At 37.6% G+C, this 18530-nt stretch overlaps 1 protein-coding gene across 2 annotated transcripts in view; it reads right to left on the reverse strand.

Annotated features, from left to right (window-relative positions):
- vgll4b (vestigial-like family member 4b) overlaps positions 1-18530 on the reverse strand; it is an 84883-nt gene that overhangs the window by 34296 nt on the left and 32057 nt on the right. The window contains exon 1 of one of the 2 annotated variants that reach the window (XM_077202651.1): positions 17553-17875. The exons of the other annotated variant lie outside the window; for it this stretch is intronic. Coding sequence (XP_077058766.1) covers positions 17553-17631 — 79 coding nt within the window. The 5' untranslated portion in view covers positions 17632-17875. Of the gene's footprint in view, positions 1-17552; positions 17876-18530 lie in introns of those variants that run through there. 2 annotated transcript variants of the gene reach the window in all.

Raw genomic sequence — 18530 nt, forward strand, 5'->3', positions numbered from 1 at the left:
CAAATGCGCTTTACATAAAGGCTTCAGTAAATCGAGGAAAAGGAGTTTCCCCCACTGCGTATAGCTACGCAATACGAAGTGACCGTTCGAAAGGGAACAAGAAAGTAACACTACTCTCATTGGGCAAAAGTATTATAGGCCTAATATGAAAGGCTTCAATATAGAGCATAAATTCAGTTACTGTGCGCGAAGAACAATTCATAGTGCGAGAAAGACTCATGATTTAGAAACAGAAATAAACTCCAGCAAGATAAACTACTTTTTAGAAAAATTATAGACGTTTTTCTGCAAATTTAGTATAATAATGGGAACACTGATGTTAGAGTGAGTTTCCTGGTGTTACTGTCGTAACCGAACGCGAATGCTGAATGGAGAATGACTGAGGAGAGATGAGTTTCTATTAACTTTAACGACTTAAATATTAGTTTGTACCTCACATTAAGCTATTGAATGCCTTCAGAAGTCTTGGAATATAGTGCATGAAAACTTCATGATGCTTTACAATATGTTTTATGTCTTTAGTGGGGCTTAACAATAACAGTAGTACGTACACTATGGGACGTCACATAAGCTGCAGCGGGGAGGATTATGGGGGATGAATCTGCCGAGTGCCATGTCTTCTCGTACACAAACACATCGAACACAATGTTGCATGCTGCGGCGTCACACTGACGCTGCCTGGACAGGATTTACCGCTAGTTTTCAAAATCGCGATAATCGAACACGGTTCGAACACGATAATACTAACCGTCAGGGCATTTTATTGTGGTTATCGTGAAACCGGTAATCGCTCCATCGGTCAGAGCTGAGTGTGTGTGTTCATCAGGCTGAGCGTCTGGTGTTTCTGATGAACAATATGTAAATGTAGTGAGTAGAAGTGAGTGTTTCTGAATGGCAGTTTGCTGTTGTGTGTTCATGTAGTTCATTACGCTGTGTGTTAAAGCGTGTTTTCTCAGGTTACTGATTCACATACAAAGTTTTATGCACTATTGTAACTTAATTTTCCTAACATGCACTTTAAGGAAATTATATTTAATTTAAGAACAATTTGCTTCAAAAGTTAATGCAATTGAAAAAGTGAATGTCATTTCATTTCAATAAAATATGCGATGCTTGATTTGGTTTTTATTTGCTTATGTGGGAATTTTTCCTCTAACAGTAAGTATTGCCTTCAGAGTTTGAATATTGCTAATATTTAAGAAATAAATTTGTATACGTTTTTCAGCCCTAATGTGCACTGGAGGATTGTAATGGGATGTGTCTCTCAAAGCGCATTACAACACTGTGCTGGAAGATTCCTCTCAATCCACTCAAATATGAGATACAGCACAAGGGCACTCAGTGCATTTGCAGGCAATGTGTGGGAGTTAGGCCGGAAAATTACAACTGGCACGCTCTCTCCAATGGGACTTTCCACTTGCGATGAGGTTAACTAAGCTCGAGAAAGTGTGTTCGAAGCCAGACCTGAATTTCACAGTACTGCAGTGCATTGGTGTAGTTATTTACAGAGTGAAATGATAAATACAGATGGTAAAAAATAACCTCTCCCACACTAAAGCCTCATAAAATAAGTCATGCATGTATGCACTCGACTTCAGAGTCAAGTAAACGAAGGATAAAGCTCAGATGGACAAGCTCACGAGGCACTTCCTAAAACAAGCGGCCTATTTTCCCGACTGGCATGTTTCGGCTCGTCAGTCCGAGCGTCATGGCAACGGCGCTGACATCATCGTTTTTGGCAAGAGCGGAGCTGCTAATAGAGAAAAGCTTTAGACGAGCGCAAACGACAACACACAGTCAAAACAAAAGACATTCAGACACCAGATATAAATTTTGATCGTTTTTTACTAGTGTGCGCAAGACACTATAGTTAATTTATGTAAGTGAGGAAATCAAAAAAGTAAACTGTGACATATTATACTCAAAAAACCTTCATACAGTGACTACCAGTAAAATTTGGGACCAAAAATGATTCAGACACTTTGAGCTGATCATGTTTTGCTGAAGTGTTTTTTCTTTAATAACTAATGCACCTTTTTACACCACAGACTGAACAACATGAAGCATTGCTTGGTAATTGGATGAGCTAAACTGGTATCATCTAATTGTGTAGTTAAATTTAACAGCTGACAGTAGGGCTGAAACAACTAATCGATTAAAATTCTAAATGATTATTAAAATAGTTGTCAACTAATTTAGTCATTGATTAGTTGCTAAAAAACTTTTATTTGCCGTAAGCAGCTCACTTCGTAAATATTTTAAATCTGCGGTGACCAAAGTAGGGCTGCTCGATTATGGAAAAAATCATAATCACGATTATTTTGGTCAGTATTGAAATCACGATTATGTAACACGATTATTTCACATGACTTTGGGAACATGTTGCATTTATTAAAAGACACCTTTCAACAATTCTTAAAAAAATCTAAATTTGAACATTTATTGTACTTTTTGAAATATTAAACAGACCTCTAAACTCACAAGTGGTGAAAAAGGTGACATGTTTACAAAGTAATTTGTTGTAGGGGGTCACCAGGGCGTTATTTGCCTTTATAAAGGACAATTTATTAAACCTTACTAAATATGTTTTATGTCAAATTCTTACATTTTATCAAATTCAGTTTTAATAAAAAGGGCTGTTATCTATTAAATTAATTTACACTGCAAAATTACAACTGTGTAAATATTATGAGATTAATGTTTAAACAAATAATAAAATAAAAAATTAAATCAATGATACCTTTGCCTTTAAACAATAAATCAATAGGTGGCGACAAGTGACCGTCTTAATAAATGAATCATTGAGTCATTCATTAAAACGATTCGTTCAAAATAATAAATCACACAGTAACAAAACACAGCGCTTAGTGATGCTTTTCTTTTGTAACTATTTTCGTCGGTGAAATAGAACAAAACCAGTCAATATTCCGTCTAAAATGTAAGTTACTACATATAAACTAGGCTACTTGTTTATAAAACTATAAATTCAGTGTAACATTTGCAATCGTGATATTATAGAACAGCCCTTAGTCGTGTTATGTTACTTAACTATATCATATAGCCTATAATAAATAAAAAAAACTCAACATTTCTACCTCAGTATGTTTCTTCTGTGAGTTTTTGTGTGAGCTGTTAGGCTCATTTGTTTTGATTTGTCACTTACTGTATGTCTCTCTCACACAAAGGCAGCGCAGCTTCCAGAAACTACCGATCTCTGTTTACACTGACTGTACAAGATCAAAACCATCTCGCGTTTCGATCGGTCGGGCAAGTAAAACGCTCTTTCACTTGAAACTTAAAAATCCCCTTTTACCGGACAAACAGACACGTTTTATGTCGCTCCCTGTGTTCATTCTCGATGTGTTTCGTGCTGTAAAGCGGAACAGATGATCAGGCCATGTGCGCGTGCGCTGCCGTTCGCTTGAACTGAGGCGATACAGTGATCGAGCAGAAATGAATGAAATTTTAGATGTTAAAGAGATCTCGACAGCTCGAGAGGCGTCTATGGTCTCACTCCAGTCTATATTAAATTAGCCAATTGTTATTGTGAAGTTTATTGTGCTTGCAGTTTATGAGGCTGAGAGAGTTTAAGGCTTCTGGAGGGACGGATGTGCGCGTGCGCGAGTCATTCAGAACACAAGACAAAATAACATGACAAAATAATCGTTTTTACTCGATTGTACTATTTTGGAGATCTTGCACAGACCTAGACCAAAGTGTGGCAGTAATGAGCCATCAGAGGTTTTACAGCAGGAGAAGTAGCGAATAGCCAATAGCTGGCCTCATTTTATGTCACGTGCTTCCCGCACAGCGGCTCTGCGTCTCTGCAGCATTCAGCGAGACGGCGACGGCAGGGGAGTAAGCTCGAGAAAGAGAAAGAAAAAAGCGGAAGATAAAACTAATCGAACGAATTAACCAACAAATATATAAATAAATAAATGAATAAATAGATGTTCAGCATCCTATCTGCAGTGATGCGTGTTGCAGTAGCGCCGTCATATCTGGCTATAACATTTTTACATATAGCCTATATAACACGCTCTCACATGTTTATTTTTTTTTAGCATTTTCGGGAGGAGTAAAATTTACATGTGGTTTCAACAACCAGGTACATTTACACTTGTCCAGTTTCGTCTGGAATGAGTCTCAGATCTCCTCCTGAAGCGGTTTGAGCGATCAGATTCAAATCTGTCTCGAATGCGTTTCAGAGGGCATTTACACCTGGTCTTTTCACGATCAGATAGCTATCCGATCTGAGAAAACAATGCTACTGTGTAAACAGCTTTGTTTATTAACTTCGGGACAGTCAAACTAGATCTTTTTGTCTCGAGCATCAGGTTGCGCAATCAGTTCGCTCGCAACATAAGCTATGGATTAAAATAGCCCTACCAAAGAAATTAAAACGGTGTTTACAAAGTGAGACACTAAATATAAAGGCAGTTAATAACAGCAGCCGTAAAAGATTGTTTTTTAGTCACTGTAGTCAGTGGTTTTCAGCGAATGCTTGTGCACTAATGCATCATTTTTCCTGTCGTTTTAATCAAGCCTGTTAGCTTGCTGCGTACCTCCATTCCCTTCTCTTTTTATAGCATTTGTCTACTTTTAATTGTTTTTCAAACGCAATCTGCAGCTCTACTACGTTCACATGCTTGTTTTCATTCTTTCTATATTTAATTTATCAATATATTAAGGTTTAAAATGTAAAAAATAAAGATTATATTAGTAAAACTCAATGTGTGGCTTTTGCACTTTTTAAAGTACACTTTTACACATAAATACCCTGATTTAGGGTTTTATTTAGTTATAATAAACAAACAATCAAATTAAATGTTCTAAAAACTTTTATCCGATTAATCGATTAATCAAAATAATCGTTAGTTGCAGCCCTACCTGACAGATTTTCAACATAATTCATGTGTGAGAGTCTAACAGAAGGCTGGACAAAACCAGTGAAATATCAACTGATTTGATAACTCGTCATGTTATATTAGTATTTTCTAAACTATAGTGCATAAACTGTGATAATGTGAGTAATGTTGAGGTGTCTGAATAAATTTTGGTTTGACTGTATCTGTGTGTGTCTTCAGAGATGTGGACAGCACTGGCACTATTGTGAAAGTTGTTGGTGATAGAAGAATACTGTACAGAGTAGTGATCGACCAATGTATCGGTTTACCGATATTTTCCCCGACATTTAAGCATTTTTCCCATAATCGGGTATCGGTCTTTTCGCCGATAAACGGCGCCGTCTTGTGGCCGTTTTGAGAATTCCGCCATTCCAGCCCGTGTCGAAGGAGATCAGTCAACAACAACTCTGTGCACAGGTAAAGTGTATGTTCTACTTGCTATGCTTTAATTATTCAACCTTATTTAACATAACAGAAATGAGATTTAAGAAATAAATGCCTGATATAATTTATTTATGCAGCTTGGTTCTAAAAAATTGAGACGAACTCATGGAGTCACGTAGCGTAATCCGTCATGTCCTGCCCCAATAAAGACGTAACTTTACATGAATTAAATAAAACAGACATGAATGAGTGCATGTTGAAAATAAAAGCGCTAAATTTAATTCTCTATTGGTATTTGCTCACCATTAGTCTCGAAAAAAGTTTGTTCATATTGCTGAGCACTCACTGGGTTGATGATCAGGAATGCTCTAGCACGGCCACTGAATGAAACTTTTGACAAGATTATCTTGTTTAAATACCCTAGATTATATTATAATTTACTACATAGCAATTATTTCGCTAATACACATCTAAATATACCGCTTTGTGGAAATTAATTATTTATTATCTGCACGCGCGATCGCGGTTGAGTAGCCCAAGTTATAGTTCTGTGTAAATGCATAGATAAACAGCACTTTGTCAGAAAGCATTTCTAGACCGAAAAAAATATTATTAATTAATTAATAACATACTAGTCGGAAAATGCAATGATGTATATGCTGTTTTGTTTGTTACTTTCCTTATTCAGTGAATTAATATTACCCAGTGAATTACTCCTCACTCTTAGTTTAAACCTATTAAACGGCACATAAACCTTCTAAAACTGTTTAAAATGAATTACATTTCTGCAAAGGTGATATGACTCCCCTGTCAATTATTTTCTCCGTATGAAAACATTAGACTTTTAACATTTATTTTGCCAATTGTTAACATTCTTGCTGCTGATGCTCATAAATTGTATAATTTAGATATAAATTATATAATGTAATAATATAAATGTTTTTATTGTAATTTGATTTATTTACCACTTATGAAAACAAACAAAGCAGGCTTACAGGGCAGAATGCTGAAAGACTCTGTTTTCTAAACTACAACCTAGTTCTGCTTAACTGGGAGTATTAAGTTTCACTACTACAATAGCTATGCAAAAAAAAATTCAGGTAATTTAGATTCCCTAAATTACTTTTACTCCCTAATATCCATATCGGTCGGGCTCTAGTTAAAGGGTCATTCCACCGGTGGAGACTTGAATATGTATTGAAAGTGGGTCATATATGTAGTAGAATAGTATCATAAATTTCTAATTTAGGACCTTCTTGGCCGATAAAAGGCAGAAAAAGACTTTTTAGTGCTTGTGGATTGTAGACAACAATCCCCATAGTGCATTGCAATGCTCAACTCCGCAGACCACTCCCACTACAGTAGCTAGCTTAACTGCAAGATATTTGTGCAATGAACCTGCCACGTTAGCGTGTTAACAAAATGAAAATAAACGTACTTTACAGAAAGACGACCATTTGACCCTGTAGGCTTTGGCTGACGTTGCCAGTTGACGTTAGGTATTCTAAAGTGGGTCTCCAGGACGCCGCTATTCATATGGGGTGCGAAACTCGGGTGAGCAACAACACACACGTCCGTGTCATCCTCCGATTCCGTAGCACCGCTGGAATTCTCGGCAGCAGACAGACTCTTGTTCTGTGTCCACTGACGCACAGTGAGAGCACAGGCACCACCAATCTGCCCCAGCTCGAGCCATTGCGGGCTCCTCGTCCGCGGCAAGCAGATCGTCTGCATCGGCTGTGGTGACAGCAGCTTCAGCCGCCTCCGGTTCCTCCATAGCCCTCATCTGCTCGTCGCTATACTGTGGCTCATAAAGGTAGCCACGAACATCCGTTTCTACCATAACTTCGTCAAAATCCAGATCCTCCATAATGCATCCGCCTGTGTATTCAGTACCTTCGCCCATATTTTCAAAAAGTTTCTCCCGGTGAAATGAAACACACTGGCACTGATCTGATAGGTCTGTTAGCGTATTAGGTCCAACCCCCTATGGGCGTGTTTGAAAGGGTGGGAACAAGTGCTTGTAGTCTTCACAGAAATCCCCCCCTTTTACACTTCCTCCTACAATGACGTAAAATAACGATTTTTGCGTCATTGTAGGAGGAAGTGAAAAAGGTAAATAGAGGATTTCTCTTGTCTCAGGGGAAAATGAAAGAGTGTTGCACGACCATTCAATAGTATGACTGGATTTCTAACAATGGAAATCTTAATGCAAATGGGTGGGGTGACCCTTTAACAGACTTGCTCAGTTAGTGAAAAGTTTTCAATTTAAATGGCACTGAAATCAAAGTTTGTCTGGGAAATACTAAATAACCGGTCTTCCTCTGGGAAAACTAATCTAGCTAGATTTCCTCTCTGCAAAACTTCTGAAGTGCGAAAACAACACGCAGACCCTTCACATGCTAACCCCTGGAGAAAAGAGAAAACTGAACAAAGCTGCTTTCAACCAACTTGTTGAATTTCACACTTCAGTGAGTCTGTATTTTCTGAGACGACCAAGATAAAACCTCACAACAACATTTGCTGGGAACTTCAGGAGCCATTAAAGATGCCTATCAGTGTTAGAAGAGATGAAGCCAATGTTTGATCTATTGAAAGACTGTCATTATGAGCGCAAGTGATCAAAGTCTAGCTCTACTACTGGAGACTTCAAACGTCAAGCCAGAATGAGATTGTGTTAAAGATGTGAGCAAATGTACAGAAAACCCTTCCACATTCAGGCCTCGTCCACACGAATACGGTTTCGTTTGAAAACCCATATTTTTCTCTCTGTTTTGGTCTTCCGTCCACACTGAGACGGTGTTTTTATTAATGAAAAAAAAAGCCTTTTTGAAAACGCTCTCCAAAGTGGATCCATTTGAAAAGGGCGTTTTCACGTTGTAGTCTCGACTGTCAAAACGATGTAAGTTTAGTCATGTGACGCATATTGTACCAATAGAAATTCATGTTTATAGCGGTATTGTGCCTGTTATCTGCTATTCACTCTCACACTGTTGCTCAAATATGTTACTTCACACACTCTTCATATCACAGTCCTGCAAAGATGACAGAATTCACTCACATCTGCTGTCCTGCGGTGAAACATGAGCAGTTTTAGCGTTTTACACCAAACATATAATGGTGAGTGAGAGCGAGCTGGACCATCAGTGAATGCTGAGATATTCTGCTAAATAAAATGATCCTGTCAGAAGAATTGCACGATAACTTTATTATTATTTCCGACTATATCATCTCAGTGAGTTTTTGTGAGGTTTTACGCATGCGCTGTAAAGGTGAATTTAACATTCAGGCGTTTCAGTGTGGATGAAAAACATTAGGAAAAGGCCTGAAAACGCTAATGTGGACGGAGAGACGTTTTAAACGAAAACGCCATTTACAAATATATCCGGATTAAGGTAGATGTAGCCTCACACACATTTTCAGAAGACAAAAAGACAACATCCAATGCAAATGACACTTTTGGCTTCTGATCATACTTCCGATTTCCTTGATCTGATTTCAATCTGATCTTCTCTGACTAGCGATTCATACAGAGAGATTCATAAGTCAGAGAGGGAACTGTTCAACTGGTAGGGTCTCTGCTTCTAACACAGAAACACACACAGACAGACACACACACACACACAGAGCACACCACCGCTGCAACACGGAAAAGGCCAAACGTTCCTCCTGAACACGTCTGATACCTGTGATCCAGGGAAAACATGCTATCCAAGTCAAACAATACATCCATACACACAATACACACTGCCGTTCAAAAGTTTTTAATGTTTTTGAGAGTCTCTTCTGCTCACGAAGACTGCATTTATTTGATTAAAAATATTTTTAAAAAACAGTGTTAATATGAAATATTATTACAATTTAAAATCATTGTTTTCTATGTGAATATATAGTAAAGTGTAATTTATTCCTGTGATCAAAGCTGAATTTTCAGCATCATTACTCCAGTCTTCAGTGTCACATGATCCTTCAGAAATCACTATAATATGATGATTAGAAACATTTATGATTATTTTTAATGTTTTTTTTCTCGATTTTTTTAAATGGACTTTCATTTATTCTAATGTCAATGTAGGGACAGAAATCGCTCAGATTTCATTTAAAATATCTTTATTTGTGATACAAAGATGAACGAAAGTATTACGGGTTTACAACAACATGAGGGTGAGAAACTGATGACAGATTTTCATTTTTAGGTGAACTGTCGCTTTAAAACATAACTGCCTAAGTTTACATTAATTCTGCATCACAAAGCAGATGCAAGTTTGCATCTCTGCTTACACAGTCGCACACAGCTGCTTTCCGCTAGGTTAAAAACTAAACTCAGAATCGATTCAGAAATGCTCAGAATCAATTGTCATTGAAGAGAGAATCGCGATGCATCTGAGAATCAATTTGTTTTCTCCCACCCCTAATTGTATCAGTTCAACTTGTCAATAGAAAACATTTCTGCTCTCACATTTTTAAGTGAATATTGTGTTAAACAAGCGTTCATTTCATTTCTACAAGGCGACTATTCCATTAACTTGCACAGTTTTATAATCTTCCCAGCTCATAGTAAAAGAGTCCTCAAGATCATCTTTGGTGTGAAGAACAATTAACAAAAAGATAAGAAAGCTTGTCTGTGACCTTTGAATGGCTGCGTTCAATCAATTCCAGATAAAGCGTAAAAGCAAAGTTCAGCAAAGCCATGTCTCTCACCAGAGAACTGCACGTTTCGACTCGGTAGAGACAAAGAGTGATGCAGAAACAGAGCTATTTCCAGGGACGATGCTGTAATAGATTAGCCATGTGCTCAGGACATTCTCTGGCACACATTATAAATAGCTGAAGCGGCAGCCGTGCAACAGTGAGCAAAAACCGGCTGTGATTGTGTATTTCCATCCGCTGTCACTGGGTCATGTGACCGGCTGCCCGAGCCGAGGGCATTAAAGCGGGTCAAAGCAGATTCTCAGAACCGAAGCCCGTGGAGAGACAAGCCGGTTGCGACAACCGCTCAGTTGCTGCTGGAGTTTTTCCACTTAATGTTTTGAAGAGTTATCTGGAAACAGAGGAGAGCCGCTTTTGCCGTCACTCACAGGCGTAAACAAATCACAATCAAAGAATTACTCGGAGAGTTACAGAGAGGCCCTCACCACACGTTACAGACAGGCCCTCACACCACACGTTACAGACAGGCCCTCACACCACACGTTACAGACAGGCCCTCACCACACGTTACAGACAGGCCCTCACCACACGTTACAGACAGGCCCTCACCACACGTTACAGACAGGCCCTCACACCACACGTTACAAACGCTTTATTAAGCTAAATTTAGAACACCATTAAAGAAAGCTTTTAAAAACTCACAGTCTCCAGGCATTCCTGATACTCATATTTTAACAATTCAGAAAAGATTAATGAAAACACGAAGAGTCTCTTTTACCATCTCTAAAATTACATTTTGGAATTAGCAATTGAGGCTTGGGATGAGATGGGTAACAAATTATTTCTATAAGACAAAAACCTGACAAATATCTTGAAATAAAGCATCTTGTAATTGTTGTATTAGCGGAATAATTGACTTTCCAGGCAGTTTAATTATTAGAAAAATATTGCATACCCCATGTTTAAAGGCCCTTAATATATTTCAAGCAAAATTAAATTAAATATCTAAAGAACAAAAAAAAGGCCGCAAAACAAATGATAAAGGGAGTTTACATCGAAAACACTAATCAAAAAATTCAACATTAAAACTAATAATGTGTTTGAAGACTAAACGCTGCAAGAGCATACTCTTATTTCACGCAGCCGTTATTTTGAAATGGAAAGCGAGGCTCCGGTGGGAAGAAAACCGGAAGTGTCACCTTTAATCACAGGAGATCGCGAATGCGATGGCGTATTGTTGTGTCTAATGTAGAAAATTGTTATTCTAAAAATGAACATACATTTCTTTCAAACTTTAGACTATATACAGTGAAAATCATTTATATTTTTTTTTTTCAGAAAGTAAAAAAGGAAGCAGGAACTAACTATATACACATCCTATATTGGATATTAACATCCAATAGTGTAAATCGGTGTCATGGATACAGTGTTCTCTCGCGGCTCGCGCAGTCTTCACTCGGACGCGCGCTTCAATCGATCGCCGTTGTGGACTATTCATTCCGGTGAAATCACAAAATAAAATGCACACAAACATGTCCCTGCTTGACAGACTGTAACCACTGATGTACATATTCAGTTTTGATGAGAGAAAAAAAACTATACGAGTGCGGATTAGAACCCATAACCTCTGACACGCTTGTCAAAAGATCTACCACTAGACCATTTAAGAACTCAAACAAAGTCTGCAGAACAGAACAGAGAGGCTGCACAGTTTGACAAGCGGACAGCGGCATGGTACACACATTACAGATTGCTAATGAATTGTCTTTTTCACACACCTTGTAGAATTGCCATACCGGTGAAGCCATTTTTACGAGGGCATAAAAAAATTGTCTTGCGAGTTTTGCGGCATCTGGTCGGCTTTTCTGGATCGGCCTTTATAGAGACCGCCGATCACACATCCCAAAGCAATTATCGGCCGATTATGATAGGCGACCGATCAATCGGAGCACCCTTAGTTAGTAACACTTTATTTTGCTGTGTCCTTGTTACAGATCTTACACACTATAGTAATAACATTAAATTATGCATAATAACAAGCAAATAACCCTCAACCAAATCCTAACCCTATAGTAAGTACATGTAGTTAATTAACATTACTCAGTACTTAAATATATAATTAGACTGAAACAATGACACCTTAAAATAAAGTGTAACCAAACTATTAATAAAGCAGGGCTCAACATTAACGCTTGACAGGGACAAGTGGATTTTTTTCAGGGGACAAGTAGACTGATTAATACGTCAAAACCAAAAAATTACTAGGAAATAACCAAAATATGAGAATGAATATGCATTCATTTAGTGTGCAGCAATTGATAGTGAATAATAATAATAATAATAATATAGCCTGATATAACGTAGTGACGGTAGAAGGTTGTGCTGTTGAGGCTCGCGCAGCTTCATGAGAAATGAAAACATGAGCGCAAAACACACAAATATATTCAGTTAACAGCCTACTGTAGTGAATTTTTTTTAAATATTTATAACATATGCTACCGTTAAGCAACATCACATGACCAAGAAAGCTGAATACATCACGATTGAAAATGTGACCCTGATTTCAAATGAAAGTTCAATCAACAAGTAATTAAAGCTGCAGTCTGTAGTTTTTCCTCTTTGTTGCGTCTCTATTCTAAATCTGCAATTGCAGTTATTCGCAGAATGATCAGCTTTACGTAGGTTGTGCCTCGGCATGACACAGCGCAGATGAATCCGATGTTTAGAGGAGAATGTGCGGCTGTCAGTCGCCGGTGTGGAGACTGCCGTTCGCAATCACAGATTATACTTTTTGGAAGTATGACCAACATAAGAATTTTCACCGGAAAATATAATCTCAACAAGATTCTGTTACAGACATCTCAACATTAACAATTTGTTCTCAAATTGTTAATGTTAACAACATCAGCATTGCCTGACTACATTTAATGCCCTTCAGATATTATCCTTGTTTTGGTATGGGCCGATTGCAGTTTCCCGACTCCTGAAACGCGAGAGTCTAGAATCACCGCCTGCAGCTGCAGCGCGATTGGCTTGCCTTGTGCAACACATTTTGAGAGACAGAGAAGACGCGGCATTGGCAGAATCACTCACGCTGTTTGTGAAATTGCGTCTCGCATAAAGTTTTAAAATGACTGATTTGATCTTATAATCTGTTATGTTAAATTCACTCATAGGCCTACATGCTAGATTGAATGAATGTTTGCGGGAATTTCCCGCATTATAAACACAAGACCTGCGGGAATGATTAAAATGATGCGCAATACCCACAATCCCGCACCGAAATTTGAGCCCTGAAATAGGTTACACAAGGCAAGTCAATCGCGCTGCAGCTGCAGGCGGCGACTCTAGACTCTCGCCTTTCAGGAGTCGGGACAAATGATGGAAATGTCACTTGCACAATCGAGCCATTGCATCGTCACTATTGTTTATAATTTGTGCGTCTTTTTAAGTCTTACCCATTTAAACATTCAAGCGATTTTAACCCGCATAACAAACAGCTCGTGAGTAACAAAACTGAGTTATTTTTCTTGAATTATAGCGTTTTAACGGTCAAAAGCACACAACATTGTCTTAATTCCGGTCTTGGGGAGTATCCTCTCAAACACAATCGGTTATGTCTTAAAAAAATAATACAAAAAGAAAATGCATGTGACACTATAATGAAAACAGTATGGGCCGTTCACGTTACGTCTTTTGCGCGTTCATCCTTTGCTGAAACGTCTTCGTCTTCATGGAGAACGTGGCTCATGATTGCTAAGCAACAGGGAGCCCTTTTTAAAAGAAGAGAAAGTGGCGCGAACTGCACTTTACACGCAACATGTGAACGTGGATCCGTGCACTAGCTCTTAAAGTGAGAGTAGCCTAAAATGTGTCTGTCATTATTGTATATAAAACAACAAAAGATAGCATTAATTGTAAGGAATCAGGATTAATAGCCTATGTATTCAAATTATACAGGACTAAAAGCCTATTCCGTGTTATTTTACATTTAATTACTTTTTTCCGTTTCTAGCATTTCTGAATACTAATGTTAGACCTAAACTTTTCTCTTTATTTCATGTATTTATTTGTGCTACTTTTTTCAATTTAATTCAAAAATTGAAATCAAGCTTCCTTTTGTTGTGTAAACTAAAAAAAATGACCCCATTGTAAAAACACAAATACAATGAGTGAGCAAACATTTAGCTAAATGTATTTTTTTAAAATTGTCTAAAAAAAACTCCCCACTCAAATGAAAAAATCCCCCCCATAAGAATGATCTAAAGGGGGATTTTCCTAAACGAAATTCAGGCCCTGAATATGCGATTACTTTAAGTTCTTTACCTTCTATGTTAGTCGACAAAGACAAGCCATAAATCATTGTACAGTAGGGATGGGAATCTTTAGGCAGCTCATGATCCGATCTAATTTTTTTCCTATTAATTAATCTTAATAACACTTAAAAAATGTATTTAATTACAAATGTAAATACATACTTTAAATATATATATATAAACACATTGAATTAAACCAATTACATGTTAAGGATTTTAAATGGGCTATAAACTAATATAGCTTCAAAATATAAGAGCTAGTAAATAAAAAGGAACAAAAAAAACATTACAAGCAATAAACAAATGGCGCTTTTCCATTACCAGTACCAGCTCGACTCGACTCGACTTGGCTCGCCTCGACTCGGCTCGCTTTTCGTTCCGTTTTCCATTGCAGAAAGTATCGCCACAAATAGTACCCGGTCGTCATAGCGACGCCTTTCGTTCCTCGTTGCCCCATCAAGCTCTCGCTGGATCCTCTCTTCGGCAACCAAACAAAGGAATGTCTGCACCTCCTCGTTTGACCACGGCGTATTCTTCCGAGTTGCCATAATAATAGTAGTAAGTTTAGTAACTATCTCTGGCTAAACTATTTAAAAAAGGCGGGGTTATTCTGGATACTCCATCTGGCGCGTGCAATGATGACGCAGTGAATAGTGACGATTCTCTCTGACCAATCAGCAGTCGGCATTGTTTTCACGTCACATTTTAGTATCGCCTTAGCTCGCTTAGAACCTCGCCGGAGGTGGTACGAAAAAAAGTACCCGAAAGCAGGTACAGGTACAACTTTTACACAGTGGAAAACCAAACAAAGGCGAGTCGAGTCGAGCCGAGCCGAGCCAAGGCGAGCTGGGACTGTGTAGTGGAAAAGCGCCAAAAGAGTGCTTTCAGTATTTCTCGTTTTCCATTCAAGAGCTGTAGTGATTTCCCCCCAATACGATAAGCTGCATTCACACTAATGCACATATCTCTTTTGAAATTGTAAATGTGTTTTGTCCAGTTGGTTTAAGATATAACTGACCGTGTACATTTACATTTAACCAATGAGTCGCTCACATCCGCATGCACGAGCACTCTTCACAAAGCGCGCGTAAGTATTTTAAAATGAAAGCAGCTTTCTCAGTGATTTTCATATTTTTAATAAATATCAAAGCGGCAAAACCTGTGCAATGAAGCCCGCGACTGTCCTTGTAATTCGCTTAAACCCCGAACTTTATAAAAGCTTATATTTCGGAAGGTTCGAGCGGTGCCGTGTGTGTGTACGTGTGCGTGTGTGAGAGAGAGAAATTAGAAGCAAGCAGAATACGGTTGTTTCTAAAGCACGCGCAGCATCATCACGCATCTGTGTTTAGAAACTAAGCTCAGACTCGATTCTGAAATTCTCTGAATCGATCCAGAATTGTTGTAGAGAGAATAAATAACACAATATCACATACATAAAAAATAAACTGTTCTTTCCTGTATGCCAGACCTATGCATAGCGTGCCAAGTTGATGCTTGATCTGCAGACTGCTTTTCTCTCGCGTGTCACGTGACCAGTGTAATCGCAGATTTTGCGGTTATAAAATCGCATTTCATCATATCGCGATATTATCGCAAATGCAATTAATCGTTCAGCCCTAGTGTCAATTATTTAGGCCCTAATCTGATTGGTAACAGCCCTCTAGTGTTGTATTATTCTAATTTAATTTGATCAAATTTAAGAATTTAAAATGAAAGATGAAGCATATCTTTTAAATGATAAGGGAAAAATGGCTTTATAAAGCTTCAAATATCATAAATAAGTAGATTTAAATGTTTCAAAGCTGACTGAACACTGATAAGAATATTGCTTCAGAATAAATTATCCTTTATTTTTCTGATCAAGTATTTTTTTTACTGGACAAGTGAGTGACCAATGAAGAACAAGCATATGAAAAGGCTTAATGTCAAGCCCTGAATAAACTAATTGTCTTTTATTTGACCTGATGCATAAATGTTGTACATTTCCAGGATCGTAAATCTCAAGCCCATCAGATGAAAAGATCCATTCGTATATCATGTCCAGGCAAGTAAACGAGGTCTAGAGGAGGACTGGATCACATTTCTACTCTCTTGACATGTGGTCGACAACAGCAGGCTAATGTAGAGATCCACGCTCAATTTACCTGCTTTTCTACTCAATCCACAGCTCTATTGAACCATATGGCCTCACATGTTACTCAAGATAAAACCAAACACAATTTACCACAATATTGATGACCAGTGAGAAAGACAGAAGGTGAGTAGTGGCATGAGTAAATGCTCAGGATTGCAGAACATGTAGCAAAAGAATCTACATGATCTACAAAAATATGCATACTAAACATTTCTCATACACACTTCAAATAACAACATTAATAATAATAACACAGTTCTGATCAGAGTTAATATCACAAGTCCTTAACCATTTGACAAAATTTACTTGCATATTTGCTGTTGATACATTGTAATTAGCCTGCTTTTAAAGTACTTTTATTTAATTAAACTTTGTAGTTAAACTGCTAACATAATCCAACCATTGCCCTTAAACCTAACACTAACTTTACTCCTCAACCAAACTACACCTCTTATTTATCAACATTATTCCAGAGCAACATTTAGTTACATAGTAAATCTAATCCATAGGCAATCTAATGTAAAGTGACCAAAATTCAGTTTATAATATTAAAAAAGAACAATTCTGAGCCAATTCCTGACACGTTCTGCAATTTACTAAAAATACTAAAAAAAAAGTGCCCAAAAAGGCTGGAATATAAACATTGATATTTGTGTTTATATTAAGTTCTGTAATGTGTCTCCATTTCTTTCAACAATTTTAAACACCTTTTTTTTACCTTCACTAGCCTAAAATTGACTCATTTTAAATATTGCAAATATCCCATGCATTCACTCGTTTAAAATGTGCACTTAGAAACAGCGCATAATTACAGCTAAATGCTGTTTTCGACATGACGTCAAATAGTTTTGGGAAGTTGGCAACACGTCTGTTATTATTATTGTTTTTTCGTGATGCAAAAAACAACAACTTTTTCCCCATGAACAAACGAATACAAAACTTCTTCAGTCATTCTTATTAAACCTCCACCTTAAAAACCTTGAATCTAAAATCTACGTTAGAAGTAAATAAGCATCGTAAAAGTCGCGTGAAAGAGAAAAACAGCGCGCTCGCGAAAGTCTAGCGAGACTCGATGACGTCACGGGCGTCCGTTATTTTCACTGACAAACACTTCATTTCATTAACCAAGAGTCAGAAAGCAGTAAATGTTTTAAATCTTACCTTCGTAGCACAGGATGCCAATGTTGTTGTTCATTTTGTCAAAGTACTGGTTCAACAGGTCCATTTCGGTAAAAAGCATTTATGGACTTTTTGTCGCAGAAAAACAGCTTCTTTTTTTCTCTCGTCAGGAGCGTGTAAAGGCCCAGCCTTTAACTTCAAACAGAGCGAAAATAACAAGTATTACCCGACCTGGTTGAGTACCTAACGAGCAGAAGTACTCTAACGCGAGTTTAAAGAAACTTTAAGAAGTTTTAGCGTATGAAAAGAGTTGTATTTAAGGACAAAGGGGTCGCCAGTTCTCCTCACAGCCCGCTGTAAGTCGACTGACACGCGCAGCCTCTGAATCCTCCTCACGCTCGCCAAATCTCGCGAGACATTTCCCCCCCTCCCAAACGCATGGGAATCAGGAGATGAAATGTACTAAACAAATAAAAGTTACTATGGAAAGTCATTTTTAACATTTTGTAAGTAACTATTCACCATGGAACTCTTGAGTTACAGATGTAACTTGTAAGATTTGTTTTAATAGCCATATTTATCAATGATTACCAATGAAATTGTTATTATTGTAATCATTCTTCTTAAACTAGTAAAAGGGGACTGCTACTTAAAAGTAGCTATAATTATATAGGTACAAATAATCTAAAACATAGTTACTTGTAGCCTACTTTTACGGAATAAATTAAAACAACATGCAAAGGAAGGACTATCTCCAGATTCTTTCCTTAATTTTTTTTAAACAATAAAACTCCTTATGGATCCACTTCTGTATTAAATCTTAAATGAACAATATTATCATTTTTAAGTAATGATCAATATGCTATCAGCTCAATAAAAGTCACTAATTATAATTATTATAGAATAATCGAAATCAAGATTTGAATACATATGCTTTAACATAGGCTCCTAAACTCAACATGTGAGCTGATGTGATTTATGACACTGCCCTCTGCTGGTGTCTAAGAGCATGTGCAGGAA

This window comes from Siphateles boraxobius, unplaced genomic scaffold, assembly GCF_051911475.1.
Source record: "Siphateles boraxobius isolate OS27281-9 unplaced genomic scaffold, OSU_SipBor_1 5, whole genome shotgun sequence".
NCBI lineage: Eukaryota > Metazoa > Chordata > Actinopteri > Cypriniformes > Leuciscidae > Siphateles > Siphateles boraxobius.